Genomic DNA, 19,511 nt, shown 5'->3' on the forward strand with positions numbered 1-19,511 from the left:
TAAATAAACAAAAAAAAAATATAAAAAAAGATATTTTCAGATTGATTAAAAAAAAAAGTTGAAAAAAAAAGTTGAAAAAAAAAAATGATAAAAAAAAAAAAAAAGTTGAAAAAAAAAAAAAAAAAAAGTTGAAAAAAATTGATTAAAAAAAAAAAAACGATGGAACCAATAATAAATGAAAAAAAAGAATTAAATTTTTTAGAAAAAGATATTATTGAAGCAGTAAATAAATATCCAACACCATTTCATATTTATAATGGTGATAAAATTAAAGAGAATGGTGAATTATTAATGAATAGTTTTAAAAAATATTTCCCAAATTATAGAAATTATTTTGCAGTAAAAGCAACACCAAATCCATCAATTTTAAAACTATTAAAAGAAATTGGTATGGGTGTTGATTGTTCTTCATTAGCTGAATTAATATTATCTGAAAAAGGTAAATAATAAATAATAATAATAATTAATTTAAAAAATAAAAATTTTATTAATTATTTTATTTTATTTTTAGTTGGATTTAAAAATGAAGAAATTATGTTTACATCAAATAATACAAAATCAGAAGAATATAAAAAAGCATATGAATTAGGATCAATTATAAATTTAGATGATTATACACAAATTGAATATCTTTATGAAAGTTTAGGAGGAGTAATGCCAGAATTGATTAGTTTTAGATATAATCCTGGACCATTAAAAAAAGGTAATGATATTATTGGTAATCCAAAGGATGCAAAATTTGGATTAACAAGTGATGATTTAGAGAAAGCCTATAATAAAGCCAAAGAATTGGGTGTTAAAAGATTTGGACTTCATTGTATGGTAGCATCAAATGAATTGGATTTAGATTATTTTGAAGAGACTGCACGTTTATTATTTTCAACCATTTCAAAACTAACAAAATCATGTGGAATTACATTTGAAATGGTTAATTTAGGTGGTGGTATTGGTATACCCTATCGTCCTAATCAAATTGCAGTTGATTATTTAAAATTAACTGAAAAAATTTCAAATGCCTATAAGGAATTAATTGTAGAGGAAGAAGGATTACCAAAATTAAATGTTGTAACTGAATGTGGTAGAGTTATAACTGGACCCTATGGTGTATTGGTTACAAAAGCAATTCATTCAAAATCAACCTATAAAGAATACATTGGTGTTGATGCATGTATGGTTAATTTAATGCGTCCTGGTATGTATGGTGCTTATCATCATATCACAGTTTTAAATCCAACTGATCCAAATTCAACTGAAACCTATGATGTTGTTGGTTCACTTTGTGAAAATAATGATAAATTTTGTATCGATCGTTCATTACCAAAAATTCATCGTGGAGATACTTTAGTAATTCATGATACTGGTGCTCATGGTCATAGTATGGGTTTCAATTATAATGGTAAATTAAGATCTGCTGAATATCTCTTATTAAATAATTCAATTAATTGTATTCGTAGAGCTGAAACTTTTGATGATTTATTTTCAACTTTAAATTTTTAATTAAAAAAAAAATAAAAAAAATAAAAAAATTAAATAATAATTAAAAAATAAAAAGTAATATTACAAATAAAAAAAAAAAACAAATATAATTTATTTATTTTTCAACATTAAAATTTTAATATTGAAAATGATTTAAAATTATTTAAATTATTATTACTATTTAAATTAAATTGTCTTTCTCCAAATGTTAAAGAAATTAATGGTAAATATGGATGAAATGATGTTGAATTTATACAAATATTATTATTATTATTATTATTATTATTTTTATTATTATTATTATCATTTAATTGAATATTTTCATCATTAATTAAATTTAAAGATTGGTTTAAAGATTGATTATAAATTAAATTACCATTATTAAATAAATCATATATTAATAATTGGCCATTTTGAGTACCAGTTGATAAATATCTTGAAGAGAATGGATCAATATCAAATTGAATTCTTTGATGACTTGATAATGGTCTATATAATTGATATACTTGTTGTGCAACAGTATTTCTAATATCCCATCCAATTATATAATTTGATTTTCTAAATGATGCAAATAAATAATTTGAATCTTTTGGTGAAAACATAATTTGTGTAATTCCCATTTTATAATTAATATTCATTTCACCATCATCACCAATTTGCTGTTGTTGTTGTTGTTGAGAATTTAAATTAATTGGGTCAGGTAAAATATCAACTAATTCATCCATTCTTTCATCAAATAAACCAATATTACCATTATATGTTGATGCTGCAAAAAATCCACTTGTTGATTGTTTATCAAATGAAATACAACTAATTATACCTGATAAATTTAAATTTTCATCACTAAAATCCCCTTTAATTCTCTTTTTATTTTTATTTTTATTTTTCTTAAATCTTGTTTTAATTTCACTATAATTATCACCTGGTCTATCAATATCAAAAATTTTTATTGAATTTTTAAATCCACTATAAATTCTAAAATAAATAAATAAATTAATAAATAAATAAATAAAGAAATTAATAAATAAATAAATAAATAAATACTTTGTCCCATTTGAATTAAATTGAATTGAATAAGCAGATTCTAAATCATCAACATCTTTATAAGGTTTATATGTACATCTTTTATTACCATTGAAAGCATCCCATAATGTAATTGGATATTCTTTTGATGAAGTTAAAAAACAACATGTTGTTGGATTATTTGAATTCATAAATGGGTACCAACAATAATCATAAATACTTTCAAATTCTTTAATTTCAATAACTGCTTTTTCAACATTTAAAATTTCATTATTATTATTATTATTATAATTATTACTACTATAAATTTTTAATTAATATATTTATATATTTTTTAATTGAAAAATAATAAATCATTTTACTTACATTTCAAACAATCTTATAAATTTATCTTCAGAACAAGATAATAAACAAGTACCATCAGGAGACCATTTTGAACCTTTATAAAATTTTTCAAGTGAACAATTTGATTGATTTTCATTTGAAGTTATTATTGGTCCATTACAATATTCTTTTAATGAATTTTCATTATTAAAATCAATAAATGATTCAAGTAAAATTTGTTTTTTTCTTTTTTCTTCATCAATTGTATTTAAATTTTCTTTTTGTTGTTCTTGTTGTTGTTCTTCTTCAGTAATTATTGATTGTTGTTCTTGTTGAATTAAATCATTACTATTTTCATTAATACCTAATTTTCTTTTTAATAATAATTTTTTTAATTTTAATTGTTCATCTTCATTATTGTGTTGTTCAATTAATTGTTTATCATTATCTAATAATGTTTCATTAATAATTGGTATTATTATATTTTGATTATTATTTTCATTAATAGTATTATTATTATTATTATTATTATTATTATTATTATTATTATTATTATTATTATTATCAATATTGTTAACGATATTATTTATCTCATTCATTAATATAATTAAATTATTTTTAATAATAAACACACAATTAAAAAAAAAAAAAAAAAAAAATATGTTATTTTTAGATTTGGATCGAGTTGGTTCTAATAAAATTTTGCCAAAAAAAAAAATTAAAAAATTAAAAAATAAAAAAAAAAAAAAATTAAAAAATAAAAAAAAAAAAAAAAAAAAAATAATTTCGTTCGTTAACGAAAGCTTCGGATTTTTTTTTTTTTTTTTTTTTTTTTTTTTCAATAATAATAGCTGAAGCAATAGTATCTCATTTAAGTAATAAAAAAAAATGGATCCAATTATTCAAACCATTCAATTATTCCAACATACTCTTCATCATGACGCTAATGTCATTAAAGCTGCTGAAGCTCAACTTCAACAAGTATGTTTTGAAAAAAAAAAAAAAAAAAAAAAATATGACAATGAAAAAATAAAATAATAAAAAATAATTATAATTCTAATACATTTTTAATTATTTTTTATTATTTTTTATTATTATAATTATTATTATTATTTTTATTTTTTTTAAAAAAAAAAGATTAAAGTAACTGATGGATATTCAAGAATTTTATTAAAAATTTTAGCATCAAATGAAGTTGATATTTCAATTAGACAAGGTGTTTCAATTTTTTTAAAGAATATGATCATTACAAAATGGAGAGGTGCTGAAGATGAATCACCAATCACTCAAGAGGATGCAGAATTCATTAAAGAGAATCTCATTGATCTTTTAGTTCATTCACATCATTTAGTTCAAAATCAAATTGAAGCAATGATTGAAATTATTGCAAATCGTGATTTCCCTGAAAAATGGACTTCATTATTACCAAAATCAATTCAATATATTAATACTCAAGATGTTAAATTAATTTTAGCTGGTTTAACTTCAATTCAATTAGGTATTAAAAGATTTAGGTAAAGTTTTTTTTTTTTTTAAAAAAAAAAAAAAAAAAAAAAAAAATAATAATAATAATAATAATAATAATAATAATAATAATAATAATAATAATAATAATAATAATAATAATAATAATAATAATAATAATAATAATAATAATAATAATAATAATAATAATAATAATAATTAAATAATTAATTTTTTTTATTTTTTTTTTATATTTTTATTTTTTTTTAGATATGTAACAATGGGTGATAAAAAAAAAGAATTATTATACACAATTGTAAATGAAATTTTCCCATTATTATTACAAATTTTAGAATTTTTATCACAACATCAAACAATTGAATCAGCATTAATGCAAAAAAAAGTTATAAAAATTTTTGGATATGCAATTCATTTTGAAATTCCAGATTTATTAATTCAACCAGAAGTTTTTAATAAATGGTTAAGTCAATTTGTACGTATTATTCAAAGACCAATTACACCACAAGAGAATGTTAAACATGCAGATGATTGTAGAAAGAATCAATGGTGGTTATTAAAGAGAACTACAGCCAAACTTTTGAATTTATTATTTAGAAAATCAGCAACTAGTGTTAGATCAACCGATCATTCATCAGTTAAAGCATTGAATAAATTATTTATGCCAGTTTATTCAGTTGAAGTTATGAAAGTATTCTATGAACAATTATCAACATTGGAACAATTATATAAAGGAGTTCACTATGAACGTTATCAACAAAAATTGATTGAATATTTTTCATTCGCTATTAAATATGGTGTAACTTATGTTGCAATGAAACCATGGTTATCAACTTTAATTCAACAAGTTTTATTCCCAATCATTTGTTTCAATGATAGAGATGCTGAACTTTGGGAATGTGATCCAAATGAATTCCTTCGTTCTCAATTTGAATCTTCAATGACTTTTGCAACTGCTCGTATTGAAGTATTAAATTTCATTATCGATGTAGTTGGTAAACGTGGTAGAGCCAATCTTGATATGATTATGGGATTTTGTATTCAATCATTAAATAAATACAATGCTGCCACCAATGCCTCTGAAAAGAATCCACGTGAAAAAGATGGTGTATTAGTTATTATTAGTGTATTATCTGCTTATTTAAAGAATATTTCATTCTATAAATCAAATCTTGAACAAATGTTATTACTTCATGTTTTCCCAGAACTTAGTTCACCACATGGTTTCTTGAAAGCTCGTGCATGTTCATTATTTAGTGAATTTTATAATATTGAATTCACAGATCCAGTTTATTTTTCAAATGCATTGAAATTGATTTTAGGTTTAATGTCTGATAATGATTTACCAGTTCGTGTTAAAGCTGGTACATCCATTTGTAATTTAGTACGTGCAAATCAAGGTGTTGACGAACTTCGTCCAATTCTTCCACAATTATTAGATAAAATTTTCAGTTTACTTAGTGAAGCCGAATCTGAAGATCTCGTAATTGCTATTGAATCGATTATTCAACGTTTTAAACATGAAATTGCACCATATGCCGTTAACCTTTGTAAGAATTTATCTGAACAATTTTTACGTCTACTTGAATTGGAAGAATCTGATGAAAGTGGTGAAAGTGGTTTCGCAAGTCAAGAATGTTTAGGTGTTTATTGTACACTTTTAAGAGCACTTAAAGATATTCCAGATGTTTTCAATTCATTAGAACAACAAATCGTACCAATTCTTCAAAAACTTTTCACCTCTGATCATATGATGTATTTGGATGAAGCACTTCGTATTCTTACTTTTGTTACCTATTATCCAAAATCTATTTCACCATTGGTTTGGTCATTATTCCCTCAAATTATGAATCTTTTCGATGAATGTGCTTGTGATTTCGCTTCCTCCTACGTTAATCCATTGGATAACTATATCTCTTATGGTACTGAATATTTCCTTTCCAATCAACAATACATTGAAATGGTATTCAATATGTATAAAAAGATGGTTGGTGATATTAATCAACAACCAGTTGATGCTGGTGATTGTTGTAAAATCATGGAATCTTTAATTCAACGTGCTAAAGGTCGTATTGATTATATGATTGTACCAGTTTTAGAATTGGCTTGTGGTCGTTTACTCAATACCGATAAAAATAATCAAAAATCAAAAGAATTTACAGTTTATCTCTTGGAAATCATTGCCAATTGTATCTATTATAATCCATTGATCTCAACTCAATATTTAGAATCAAAGAATTTAGTTGAACCAATCTTTGGTTTATGGTTTAATAGAATTAAACATTTCCAAAGATTCTATGATAAAAAGATCTCAGTTTTAGCATTCTCATCATTACTTACCCTTAATCCAAGTCCAAATTTCGTTAAATTTGGTACATCTTTAATCTTGGAGAAAATGTTACAATTCACCAAAGATATGTTATCCATTGAAAAGGAATTAGATAAACAAGAGGCTGAACGTGAACAAAAAATTAAAGATGGTACACTTAAACCAGAGGAAGAAGAATTCATTGATGAAAATGATGAAGAAGATTATTTTGATAATCATAAATTTGAATTTGAATTCACTGAAATTCCAGATAATCAAGATTGTCAACATGATGATGAAGGTGAAGTATTCTTGGATGATATTGAAAAAGCAACTGAATACTTTGAAAATGGTGGTGATTTAGGTGAAGATGAAGGTGATAACTTTGATGATCAAAACGACGATGATGATCAAGATTCTGAAGAAGATCTCTTTGAAGATGAAGATACTCCAGACTTTGAAACCCCAATTGATGAAGTTGATGGTTTCGAATTTATGATTAATTCAATTCAAAATTTCTTCCAAATTAATCCAACTTGTATTCAACAAATCTCTGAAAAACAACAAGAAAAAATTAAAAAATATGTTGCTTCAGCTCCAGCAAGAAAAGAAAAATTAAGATTAGAAAAAGAAAAAGAAGAAAAATTAAAACAACAACAACAAAAAAAATAAATTAAAAAAAAAAAAAGATAATAAAAAATAAATTTCTAAAAATAAATTTCAAAAAAAAAAAAAAAAAATAATAAAAAATAAAAATAATAAAAATAAAAGATATTATAAATGTTTAAAATTTTTTTTTTTTTTATTTTTTTAATTTTTTTATTTTTTTTTTTTTTATTAATAAACAATTATTAATAATTTCCAAATCAATTTTATTTTTTTGAAATTTTATTTGATTTCCAAATTATTAAAATCAATTATTATAATAAGAAAATTAAAATTGTTAAAAAAAAAAAAAACCCTATTATTTTTTTTATTTTTCTTATTTTAATTTTTTTTTAAACAATTTTAATTATAATAAAAAAAAAAAAAATTAAAAAAATAATTAAATTGCACAAGGGGTAGAATCTGAAAAAAATTAAAAATAAAAAAAAAATAAAATTAAAAATAAAAAAAATGATATTATCACTTCAATGAAAATAAGAGTAAACTAATTGTCACTAATCTCATTGTGAATTTATGGAAATAAAAAACAATATTATTTTTTATTTAATTTTTTATTTATTTTTTTATTTATTTTAATTTTTTTTTTTTTTTTTTTAATTTTTTATTTTATTTTTTTTACCATATTAATTCATTTCCTGTTTTAGTGTTTCCAATTTTTCACAAAAAAAAAAAAAAAAAAAAAAAAAAAATTAAAAATAAATAAAATTAAAATAAATGTAAAAAAAAAAAAAAAAAAAAAAAAAAAAAAAAGTATAAATTAAAAATAAATAATTTTAATTTAATTTAATTATTTATTTCCTATCAAAAAAAAAAGAAGTAATAGTGTATGTATAATTTGATTATTATAATAAAAAACTAATATATATAAATAGAAAAATTATTAATTAAAATTTTTCTTTTTTTTTTTTTTTTTTAAAAGTTCATAAATAAAAAAAAAAAATAAAAAAAAAAAATGGGAAGAGTAGAAGATCAAATTAAAGATAATTATAATTCACTTTCACATGAAGGTGAAAGATTAAATAGAGAGGCAAAGATTGAATCTGAAAAATTAAAAAATAATGCTAAATTGGATGCAAAAGATATGAAAAAAGATATTGATGAATCTGTTCATTCATCATGGGAAACTGTTAAAGAAGGTGCCAAAACCGTTCAAGATTACATTAGTAGTGGTATTGAAAGTGTAAAACATACAATTACAACTGAACCAGCCCAAAAAGATATGGAAAACTTAAAACATAATGTTAACCATAATTTAGAGGAAGCAGAGAAAGAAGGTTCATCCGTTTTAAATAACATTTCCAATTTCTTTAAAGGTTCAGCAGAAGAAGCCAAATCTGAAGCTGAACGTATTGGTTATGAAGCTTACAAGGATGGTGACCAATTTGTTGGTGATGTACATAAAAACTTTAAAAGAACTGCCAATGAAACCCAAAAGGATGCCAATAGACTCACCTCTGATGTTAAGAATGAATCAAATAAAATCTATAAAGATATTAAGGATGAATCAAATAAACTCTACAATGATGTCAAGGGTGAATCAAGTAAAATCTATAATGGTGCTAAAAAAGAAGGTTCCAAATTGGCTACCGATCTCAAGAAGGATACTCAATACGTTGCAGATGAAACCAAAAAGATGGCAGCTGATCTCAAGAATAAAGCCGCTGATACCTATCAAGACCTTTCTCATGATGCCTCAAAGAAAGCCACTCAACTCAAAAAGAAAGCTAGTGAAACCCTTGATGAATCTGCCGATGCTATTGAACATCAATTCGATATAATGAAGAAAGATTTCAGACATCTCAATCAACGTAATGGTATGATTTGGGGAAGTATTGGTTTAATTGGTGGTGCAACTGCAACATCTTACCTTTTCCCATCTGCATCTCCAATGGCTAAATTCACTTTTATTGCTGGTCTTGCAAGTTTAGGTGGTTACTATGGTCTCCATCAACCACACAATAAGATTGTTGATAATGCTTTCCACAAAGCAAACAATAAAAAGGAAGAATTAAAAAAGAAAATATAAAAAAAATTTCTAATTAAAAAAAAAAAAAACAAAAAAAAAACAATATATTCAACATATTGTAAAAAAAAAAAAAAAAAAAAATATATAAATAAAATTAATAATCAAATTCTAAAAATATATTTTTTTATATTTTTTTATATCTTTTTTTTTTAAAAAAAATAAAATATTATAATATCACTATTAAAATGTATATTCAATTTATTCAACCAAACTATTATACTGTTATTTTTTTATTTTTTTCCAAACACAATAATATTCAATAAGAAATTTTTTTAAAACTTTTTTTTATCTTTTGAAAATCATGTTAAAGGAACGAATTTTTAATGTTTATGAAAATAATATTTTCAGATGCAAGGAATCCATAAAAATCATATTTAGTTTCAAATATATTTAACAATTTCTTAGAGATATTTGTCCCATACCAAAATTACCATATTAATTTTAACCTACAAAGAGTTGTATGCATGCTGAAATCAATATGTTAAAAAATTAGCCACTTGAATTAATATGGCTGCCATTGAATTAATAAATACATAAATAAACTAATTAATAATAAATAAATTTGTAAAAAAAAAAAAAAAAAAAAAAAAAAAAAAAAAAAAATAAATAAATAAATAAATAAATAAATAATTAAATAAAAAATTAAAAAATTAAAAAATTAAATTAGTAAAAATCAAACCATTTTTAATTTTATTTTTTTATTTATAATTTATTAATAAAAATAATTCATTTCATTTTTTGAACAATCGTCTAAGCTAAAAAACGTAAACCAAAACGAACTTCCTTCAATTTTTTTTTATTTTTATTTTTTTTTTTTTTCCAAAGTAAAATTTTTTACTTTTTTTAATTATAATATTATTATAAAGATTTTTCAAATATAATATATTATTATAAATTTTAAAACTTCAAAAAAATAAAAATAAAAAAGATTTTTTTTTTTTTTTTTAAAATAATTTAATATTGTATTTAATTTTTTTTATTTATTTTTTTATTTTTACAATCATTAGAGAACTATAAAAAAAATTAAAAAAAAATAAACATATACCAAAAAACTTTTTTTTTTTAATTTTTTTTTCCTTTTTTTGTTGACAGAAATACGTATATTTTTTTTTTAATTTAAATATTTTTATATTTTCCACTATATACACATGTTTAAATTTAATTTTTTTTTTTTCATATTTTTTTTTTTTTTTTTTTTTTTTTTTTTTTTTTTTCTATTAACAAAATAATTTTTTTTCATCAAACAATTAATGATATTAGTAGAAAATTAATATCTATCTTTTTTTAATTTATTTATTTTTATTTATTTATTTATTTTTTATCTTTATAACTAATTTCAATAATAATAAATTTATTTAAATTTTTAATATTTTTAATTATTCAATACACTTTTTTTAAATTTTTAATAATTTTAAATTTTTAATATTTTTATTAATATCGATTACATTGTAGTTGGTGGCGTCCATGCTGAGTATGCAATAAGGGTAATGCTTTCAATTCTTGGCATTGAATTTGATGAAATTAAGAACAAACATCAAATGAAAATAATTAGAACCAAATTTCAAAAAATAATGGTTCAATTAAAATAATTATTTTTTATTTTACCAATCATCCCTCAGACACACACAGGGATCCAATAGTTGATATTATTAAATTTAGATTATTGATAGAATACTTTAATAATAATTATAATAATAATAATGATAATAATATAATAGAATTTGATCATTCACTAATGAAACATTACTTTGGAGAAGCTTAATGTCATTGGAATGATATTTATATCACAGCATAAAAAAAAAAAAAAAATAATAAAAAATAAAAAAAATTAAATAAAATAAAAAAAAAATATAATTTTAAAATCTCTAACCTTTACTCTTTACTTTGGGTTTTCAAAAAAATGTATATGGGTGTGAAGTTCGAATAGTTTTAATTCTTTATTTAATCAATATCTTAAATTAATTTAAGGTACATAATTAAAATAAATTTAATAAATAATAAATAATTATTTAACTTTAATTATTTTTTTTATTTACTACTATTTTTTATTTTAATTTTATTATTATTATTCTTTTTATTTGATCGAGTCCGATGATTCAATTAATTATCTTGATTCTTCACATGTTAATCCTTTTGTTAGACTAAGATCATATACATTTGAGAAATTGCCATTTAAATAAACTTGACCACCAGTTACTATAAATTTAAAGTTTTACAATATATACCAATTGCAATATCATTACAAATACAATTACCAACGTGATCATTACATTTATCAAATGGTGAATATTCGACTGAACAAGGAGCTCTATAATAAAATTCAATATATTAATGTTGCACCATTTCCATCTTATAATTTAATTTGTTGATTACCTTAACCTGCACCTATTGTACATATGATTTGTGGTTTATTACTTGAGTGACAATCAGTGGTGGTGATGTTATAATGTCTTGTGATTTTAATATTATAAATATTTGAAAAATCACAAGACATTATAACATCACCACCACTGATTGTTGGTATTGATACTGATGATATTTGCATTTAATTGTTGATGTTGTTATGTTGATGTGTATAATAATGTTGTTAATGTTGTTGATGTATATTTATTTTATTTGGTGAGGTTGTAGTATGTTGATGTTGTTGGCGTTGTTGATGTTGTTGATGTTGTTGATGTTGTTGATGTTGTTGATTTTGTTGATGTTGTTGATGTTGTTGGTGTTGTGGATTTTGTTGATTTTGTTGATGTTGTTGATTTTGTTGATGTTGTTGGTGTTGTTGATGTTGTTGATGTAATATATATATTGGTTATTATTTTATTTTATTTTATTTTATTGTTGTTGATGTTGTTGATGTTGTATATATATATTGGTTATTATTTTATTTTATTTTATTTTATTTTATTTTATTTTATTTTATTTTATTTTATTTTATTTTATTTTATTTTATTTTATTTTGGTGTTGTTGATGTTGATGTTGTTGATGTTGTATATATATATATATTGGTTATTATTTTATTTTATTTTATATTATTTTATTTTATTTTATTTTATTTTATTTTATTTTATTTTATTTTATTTTATTATATATATTACTATTATTTTATTTAATTTTTTTATTTAATTTACATTTTGTACTATATAAAATGAGTTGACATAATATTCTAAAAGAGAATACTAATTTTGTAAAAATTTATTTATATTAATTATTGAATATCCTATTATTTATTTATATTATATTTATTATTACTATGAAGAATTGAGTAACTAATTTTGGAAGAACCTCTTGGTCATTTATCCTCACCCTCGTTATTAATAATTTTTTTTTTTATAATTTTTTTTTTTATTATTTTCTTTTTTTTTTTTTTTTTGTAATTGACCAATTTCCGAACCCATATTGAAATAAAATATAATCAAAAAAATAAAAAAATAAAAAAAATGTGCAAAGTGATTTATTATTTTAATTTAAAAAATAAAATAAAATAAAATAAAAATAATTAAACAAAAAATAAAAATGAATAATAAAAAATATTACATACATTCTGGTTTTTATTTTTTTGCAAAGTCGCAAACAATATTTATATTTTCTTACCAAAAGTTAAAATAAATAAATTTATTAAACTAAGATTAAATATTCTTTATTTTTTAAATACATTAAAAAAAAATAAAAAAATTGTAATGTTTTTATAGTTTTTTTTATTAATGTTTTTTTTTTATTTTTATTTTTTAAACAAAACTTGTTAAGCCCATACAGTCCTTTTTTATTTTAAAAAACAATTTGAAGTGAATGTGATAAAATTTTTTTTTTAAAAAAAAAACAAAACTTGAGATCAGCTTGTACAGTCTGTTTTAATAAAAAAACCTTGAGATGGCCCATTTAAAAAAAAAAAAAAAAAAACTTAAAGGCCAGCCCTTGTAGTCCATTTTTTTTTTAAAAAAAAAAATACCTTGTATTAGCCCGGTTGGCACGAATAGACCGTTCAGCCCATGTAGTCCTTTTTTTTTAAAAAAAAAATACCTTGTATTAGCCCGGTTGGTACTAATAGACCGTTAAGCCCATGTAGTCCATTTTTTTTTTAAAAAAATACAAATGCCTTGTATTAGCCTGGTTGGCACGAATAGACCCTTTAAAGGGATCATGGCTTATTATTGTAATAATGAAGATGATTGTAATGATAATGATGTTGGATAAATCTACAATAAATTTTTTTTATTATTTTAGACATTAAATAATTAAACCATCTTTTTAATTTTTATTATTTATTTTAATTATTTATTTATTTTTTACTATTACTATTTTTATAACGATTGGAGAGAACTAAAACAAAAAAAAAAAAAACACAAAAAAAAAAAAAAAAAAAAAAAAAAAAAAAACTTATTAGATATACTATAGTATATTCTTCATTGACCATATCTGTTTATAGTAGAAATTGAAATGTTGTGGATTTCGAAGTTCATCATTAGTCTAGAGATCTAATGTGGTGAATTTGGATGTTCAACACCGCTCCAGAGAAATTAAATATACATTAAATAAATAAAATTAAATCAATTATAAAACAAATTGTATTATTTAAGTCCTTCTAGAGTACCACTCCTGTTACATTTTATAAATAATAAACTTATGAAATTCTTGTTTAATTCTTGAATTATTTTATAGATGTATTAAATTAAAATTATAAAAAAAAAAAGTTAATGAAATTTCCAGCTTTTTCCACTTTTTGCATTTTTTTATTTTTTTATTTTTACTCCAAAAAATCAAATAACCCCCAAATATTAATTGGTTGAATAATTTTTTATATGTTTACAATTTTATGTTTTATTTATTTATAATCAAGTTTTATATCTTTATGGTTCTTTTTTTATCTATTACTAAACCTGAAATATCCACCATTATCCCTTTACCTTCAATTTTTATTGGGTTTATTACACACTTAAGAAAGAATAACATAAATTCCCTGTTAAATATATTTATAGTAAGTAAGTAAGTAAGTAAGTAAGTAAGTGAACAAATAATTAGAGAGAGAGAGAGAAAGAGAGAATAAGAATACTTACATGTACTATGCCCGGGATAATACCTAAAAGAAGAGAATTAAATTTAGCCAGAAGATTTATTAAAAAAAATAATAATAATTAATAAGTCATACTTTTTTTTTCATTATTTATGTTAGTAATACATTGGCTCACAGCAAAGAAAATATCACATTTTCAATACCATAAAAATTAAAATTCTTTTTTACTGTAACATTTAATTTTCTTAAAAATGAAATTTTTAATTTTTAATTTACTTTAAAGTTTCATTTTAATGGTCATTTTAATGGTAAATGTAATTTAAATTATATTATTAATTATATTACTAATTATAATTTAACTAATATTAATTATAATATCATTTAAATAACATTTAAATGACATTTAATTTTTAATGGTATTTAAATGATATTAAAAATATCATTTAAATTACATTTTATTTTAAATGTCATTTTAATGCTGGATTTTCTTTGCTGTGCTGTATTATTAATCTACCAATACAATATTCAATAGTATATTTTTTAAAAAAAAGTAAAAGAATAGGATTTTGGTAACCTACCTAAAAAGAAGAGAATTAAATTTAACCAGAACGCGCTGGAACAGCCTTTCTTAATAAGTACAGCTAAAGGTTTATTTAAAAAACAATAATAAAAATTAATAGGTCATACTTTTTTTTATTATTTTTTATCACAGCAAAGAAAATTTCACATTTTAATACCATTTAAATTACATTTAAATGTTCCAGTGAAAATGAAATTTAAATCTAGTTTAAAGTTTCATTTTAATGGTCATTTTAATGGTAAATGTAATTTAAATAATATTAATTACAATTTAAATGACATTTAATTTTTAATGGTATTTAAATGATATTAAAACCATTTAAACTGCATTTTATTTTAAATGTCATTTTAATGCTGGATTTTCTTTGCTGTTCTGCATTATTTAATCTACCAATACAATATTAAATAGTTTATTTTTTTTTTAAAAAAATACTTACCAACTGGTGATAAAAAGAATATACATAAAAGTAATAAAAGAATTGTACCACATGCACCCATTTTATATTTATTTTTTAGTTTTTTTTTATGTGAAAGTTTTTTTTAATTTAAAAATAGAATTTAATATGTTATAACTAATGATTGAAAAAAAAAAAAAAAAAAAATTATATTTGTTGGTTTAATCAAAAAAAAAAAAAAAAAAAAAAAAAAAAATAAATAAATAAATAAAAAGAAAAAAAAAAAAAAAAGGGGTGCGGTTTAGTTAAAAAAGTCAAAATCTAATTATTTGAAAAATTTTAATATGGGGTTAAAACACCGTTAACTTAAAGGATGACCAATATAATTCATAATAATATAACCAAACATTAATCCTTTTTTTAGAAAATCCACTAAATATTTTTTTTTTTATTTTTTTATTTTTTTTTTTTAATATTTTTAATTTTTTTTGATTTTTTTTTTTTTGATTTGGAAAAAAAGACTTTCAACTATTCTTTAAATCCCAGTGCTTTTCCGCTAATAAAATGAATATTCATTATTATAAAAATAACCTCAAATTTAAATTTTTTTTTTTTTTTTAATTTTATGTTTTTTATTTTTAATTTTTTTTTTTTTTTTTTTAAAATGATTTAATTATTTGAATAAAAATTTCAGATTCTCTCTAAGTTTATTTTAATAAACCAAATTTCAAATTTTTTAGGCTTTATTTTATAAAAAAAGATTATATTTTAAAATTAATGGGTATTTTAAATTTCAAAACACATTCACCAATTCAACACAACACAAATTATTTTTTATCATTAAAATAATAAAAAATAATTTGATGATAACACACAAATTTTTTTTTTTAAATAATCAATTAAATATAAAATGAAAAAGTTTTGCTTTTTGGTGGTGTAATGTTTAAACACAATATTTGTTGATTTTTTATTTTTTTTTTTTTTTTGTTTTTTTATAAGGTTGGATATAAAAATTTGAAATTTTTATATCCAACCTTATAAAATAACAACACTAAAGTGCGCTGGTTGGTTAGCAATGGCCTCGTTTAATTTCAAGTCATACATGTATGCATCAAAACAAAAAAATTTAAAAACTGATTGTCTGAAAATGTGATTCAGTTGCACGCATTTTTTTTCAAAAAAAAAAAACAAAAAAAAAGTTGAAAAAAAAATTAAAAAAAAAAAAAAAAATTCTTATAAAAGGGAAAAAAAAATAAATAAAATTTTTTAACGGTTTTTTTTTAAAAACTGCAAATAAAAATAAAATCTAGACTGTTTTGTGGTTATAATGAATATTTATTTATATTTCTTTGATTTTTTTTTTTTTAAATTTTTCTATATTTCCTCTTTTAAAAAAACTGGAAAAAACTGGAATAATTCAAATTAGTTGGGTTTGGAGGGTAAAATAAAAAAAATTATGATTGGAGAAACCTCTCCCCCTTTTTTTAAAAAAGAGCGTAGGGGAGGGTAGTTTGTATGAGAAATTGAACTTTTCCACCCTTCTTTTGAAATTATTTAGTAAATATGTTTCGAATTGATAACTTTGTGATGCAATTTTGAGATATGGTTTAATAGAAAAATTCCAGTATCCCAATGATATATTATTATTAAAATGGTAAAATTGCAAGGAAGGAAGGAACGTCACTCACCCCTTTTCTTTGAAAAAAAAAAGTTCCTCTTTTTGAAAAATTTTAGTAAAAGTAAAGTTTTGAACTGATACCATTGAGGTGCATTTATGCTAAATATATATTTAAATAGAAGAATTCTAGGGGAATCTAATGACATATTTCGCTTTTAGTGTTATGGTAAAATAAAAAATTATGGGGTAAGGACCTTCTGTAGTTTTCATGAGAAACTGCCCTTGTCCCCATTTTTTTTTTTTATTTAAAATTGGATATATAAATTTTTTATTTTTTTATTTTTATTTTTATTTTTTTATTGACAAAGACACTGACATATCTGATATTTTCATTTTCATTTTTTTTTTTTCATTCTAAGTTTTTTTTTTTTTTTTTTTTTTTTTTTTTTTTTTTTTTTTTTTTTTTCAACAATTTAATTTTAAAATGAATTTATTGATAAATAGAGCAATCAAAAATAAACAAAATGATATGAAAAATAAAAAAATTAATGTAATTATATATTTTTTTTAAATTTTTTTTTTTTTAACTAAAATTATTTTTTCAGAATTTAATTATTTTTCATTTTAACAACGAGAGGGAATATATTTAAATAAAATAATAGATATTAAAAAAACCAAAAATTGGTTGAGTTGGAATATTTTTTATTTATTTTAATGTCAAATTTGAATGTTTGAATAAATAAAATTAAAAAAAAAAAAAAAAAAACAATTTAATCAATTTTTTATTAGTTTTTATTTAAAATCTATTTTTTTTTAATAAAATATCTTCCCTACTCTTTTTTCTTTAAAATAAAAATAATTACAAAAAACATATGTTTAAAAATTAAATTCTAAAAATAATTTTTTTTTTTTTTTTTTTTTTTTTTTTTTTTTTTTTTTTTTTTTGGGAAATTATAAGCCCACCAAGATTTTTTGAAACATATCAATAATAATTTTGTTTGAAATTTCAATCGAAAATATTATACTTTCATTTTAGTATCAGTGAATATTTTTACTTTATCAATCACCAATAAATCCTCTTGGGTAGTGGATACAATTGGACAAGCTTTCACAATTAAAAAGTGCTTAGTCTCTACGCAATATTGGTGATATTTTTAAAATAGAAAACAATATTATAATAGTTTTTTTATTTATAAGAAAAATAATTTAAAAAAAGAAAAATCAATCGATTTAGAATCAACAAAACTTTTATCATTAAAATATAATAATAATCCAATTAAAGGTTGGTTATAACGAGAAAGTATTCAATTTACTTTCGATAGATTGTTTATTAATTTTATAGTTTCAAATGGTGATCTAAATTTATTTTTGGATTTCCATTCATAAGAGAAATGTGCAAAAACTTCATTTCAAATCTTAAATCCAAAACCTTTTCAACATTTTCATCTATCTTTGGTTATTTTCAAAATAATAAAAATAATAATAATAATAATAATAATAAATTAATATTAGTATACCAAATACCAAAAAGTACAAAGAATATACTTTTAGATAATAATGGTAGACAAGCATTCACCATAAAATATTTTTTTCAATTTCTATAAATATATTGGTGATGTATATGATAGAGAAAACACAATCATAAGTCATTTATTAATTTTCATTCACAAATCAATTTCTGGTGTTCATGAACCTATCAATGGTAACCATTTATATATTTTAATAATTGCTTTTTTATTTATAATTTAATTTTGCAGACGATTACGTTGTAGTTGGTGGCGTCCATGCCGAGTATGCAATAAGGGTAATTCTTTCAATTCTTGGCATTGAATTTGATGAAATTAAGAACAATCATCAAATGAAAATTATTAGAACTAAATTTCAAAAAAATAATGGTTCAATTAAAATAATTATTTTTTATTTTACCAATCATCCCTCAGACACACACAGGGATCCAATAGTTGATATTATTAAATTTATATTATTGGTAGAATACTTTAATAATAATAATTGCAATAATAATAATATTATTATAAAATTAGATCAATCACTGTTGAAATCATTTATCAAAAATTATCAAATTTTGTTCAAAAACCAAGTAGTGGTTGTGTGATGATTTAATAAATCATATTAATTTTACTGATAATGATGAATGCAATCATAGTTTCGTATATTCACCAATCATCAATTTTAACATTTTCGAATCAATTTTAAAACCAACAGATTCAAAAATAACAAGTATTGATGATTCAACTTCCAGTGATTACCAATTTTAAAAAATGGAATTTTTAAAATTTCATTCAATAATATTATAACTTCAATTAAAACAACTTCAAGCAAATCACCGTCAACTAAATGGAATAACAAAGCAATCAAATATCACCCAAATAATGAAACAAAGCTTGCTACCAATGCTATATCTAGCATTTGAATATTTAGCAACTTTTATTTCGCCATTTTGGTCTGTCGAAAGATCTTTCGACAAATTAAAAGGGCAAAACAAAAGTTATCAACTATTCAAAGAATAGACATAGTATCGATGCAAATTTAACTTTAGTTGATCTTGTCAAATTAAATTAAATAATAAATAAAATAAAATAATTTG

General features: G+C 20.6%; 8 protein-coding genes across 8 annotated transcripts; 5 read left to right on the plus strand and 3 right to left on the minus strand.

The window, feature by feature from the left end:
* Nucleotides 1-159: 159 nt before the first annotated feature.
* On the plus strand, nt 160-1,497 carry ddcA (group IV decarboxylase; the record flags this gene model as incomplete). Its single annotated transcript, XM_641258.1, has 2 exons — nt 160-439; nt 512-1,497. The coding sequence occupies 2 exons, from the start codon at nt 160-162 to the stop codon at nt 1,495-1,497; spliced, it is 1,266 nt and encodes a 421-aa protein (XP_646350.1).
* A 107-nt stretch (nt 1,498-1,604) lies between these two features.
* DDB_G0269858 (hypothetical protein) lies at nt 1,605-3,422 on the minus strand (the record flags this gene model as incomplete). Its single annotated transcript, XM_641259.1, has 3 exons — nt 1,605-2,451; nt 2,521-2,799; nt 2,866-3,422. The coding sequence occupies 3 exons, from the start codon at nt 3,420-3,422 to the stop codon at nt 1,605-1,607; spliced, it is 1,683 nt and encodes a 560-aa protein (XP_646351.1).
* A 289-nt stretch (nt 3,423-3,711) lies between these two features.
* Nucleotides 3,712-7,285, plus strand: DDB_G0269860 (hypothetical protein; the record flags this gene model as incomplete). The annotated part of the gene is made up of 3 exons (XM_641260.1): nt 3,712-3,804; nt 3,961-4,337; nt 4,558-7,285. The coding sequence occupies 3 exons, from the start codon at nt 3,712-3,714 to the stop codon at nt 7,283-7,285; spliced, it is 3,198 nt and encodes a 1,065-aa protein (XP_646352.1).
* A 946-nt stretch (nt 7,286-8,231) lies between these two features.
* sigJ (hypothetical protein) lies at nt 8,232-9,305 on the plus strand (the record flags this gene model as incomplete). Its single annotated transcript, XM_641261.1, has 1 exon — nt 8,232-9,305. One exon carries the CDS (start codon nt 8,232-8,234, stop codon nt 9,303-9,305), a length of 1,074 nt encoding a protein of 357 aa, XP_646353.1.
* A 2,104-nt stretch (nt 9,306-11,409) lies between these two features.
* Nucleotides 11,410-11,850, minus strand: DDB_G0270976 (hypothetical protein; the record flags this gene model as incomplete). Its single annotated transcript, XM_641262.1, has 3 exons — nt 11,410-11,501; nt 11,531-11,611; nt 11,685-11,850. 3 exons carry the CDS (start codon nt 11,848-11,850, stop codon nt 11,410-11,412), a joined length of 339 nt encoding a protein of 112 aa, XP_646354.1.
* Nucleotides 11,851-14,236: 2,386 nt separating this feature from the next.
* Nucleotides 14,237-15,391, minus strand: DDB_G0270978 (hypothetical protein; the record flags this gene model as incomplete). Its single annotated transcript, XM_641263.2, has 4 exons — nt 14,237-14,260; nt 14,358-14,380; nt 14,893-14,955; nt 15,331-15,391. The coding sequence occupies 4 exons, from the start codon at nt 15,389-15,391 to the stop codon at nt 14,237-14,239; spliced, it is 171 nt and encodes a 56-aa protein (XP_646355.2).
* Nucleotides 15,392-18,297: 2,906 nt separating this feature from the next.
* DDB_G0269862 (hypothetical protein) lies at nt 18,298-18,510 on the plus strand (the record flags this gene model as incomplete). The annotated part of the gene is made up of 1 exon (XM_641264.1): nt 18,298-18,510. The coding sequence occupies one exon, from the start codon at nt 18,298-18,300 to the stop codon at nt 18,508-18,510; it is 213 nt and encodes a 70-aa protein (XP_646356.1).
* A 786-nt stretch (nt 18,511-19,296) lies between these two features.
* DDB_G0270674 (hypothetical protein) lies at nt 19,297-19,434 on the plus strand (the record flags this gene model as incomplete). Its single annotated transcript, XM_641265.1, has 1 exon — nt 19,297-19,434. The coding sequence occupies one exon, from the start codon at nt 19,297-19,299 to the stop codon at nt 19,432-19,434; it is 138 nt and encodes a 45-aa protein (XP_646357.1).
* Between the last annotated feature and the right edge of the window lie 77 nt (nt 19,435-19,511).

The sequence above is a fragment of the Dictyostelium discoideum genome, assembly GCF_000004695.1.
Source record: "Dictyostelium discoideum AX4 chromosome 1 chromosome, whole genome shotgun sequence".
Lineage (NCBI taxonomy): Eukaryota > Evosea > Eumycetozoa > Dictyosteliales > Dictyosteliaceae > Dictyostelium > Dictyostelium discoideum.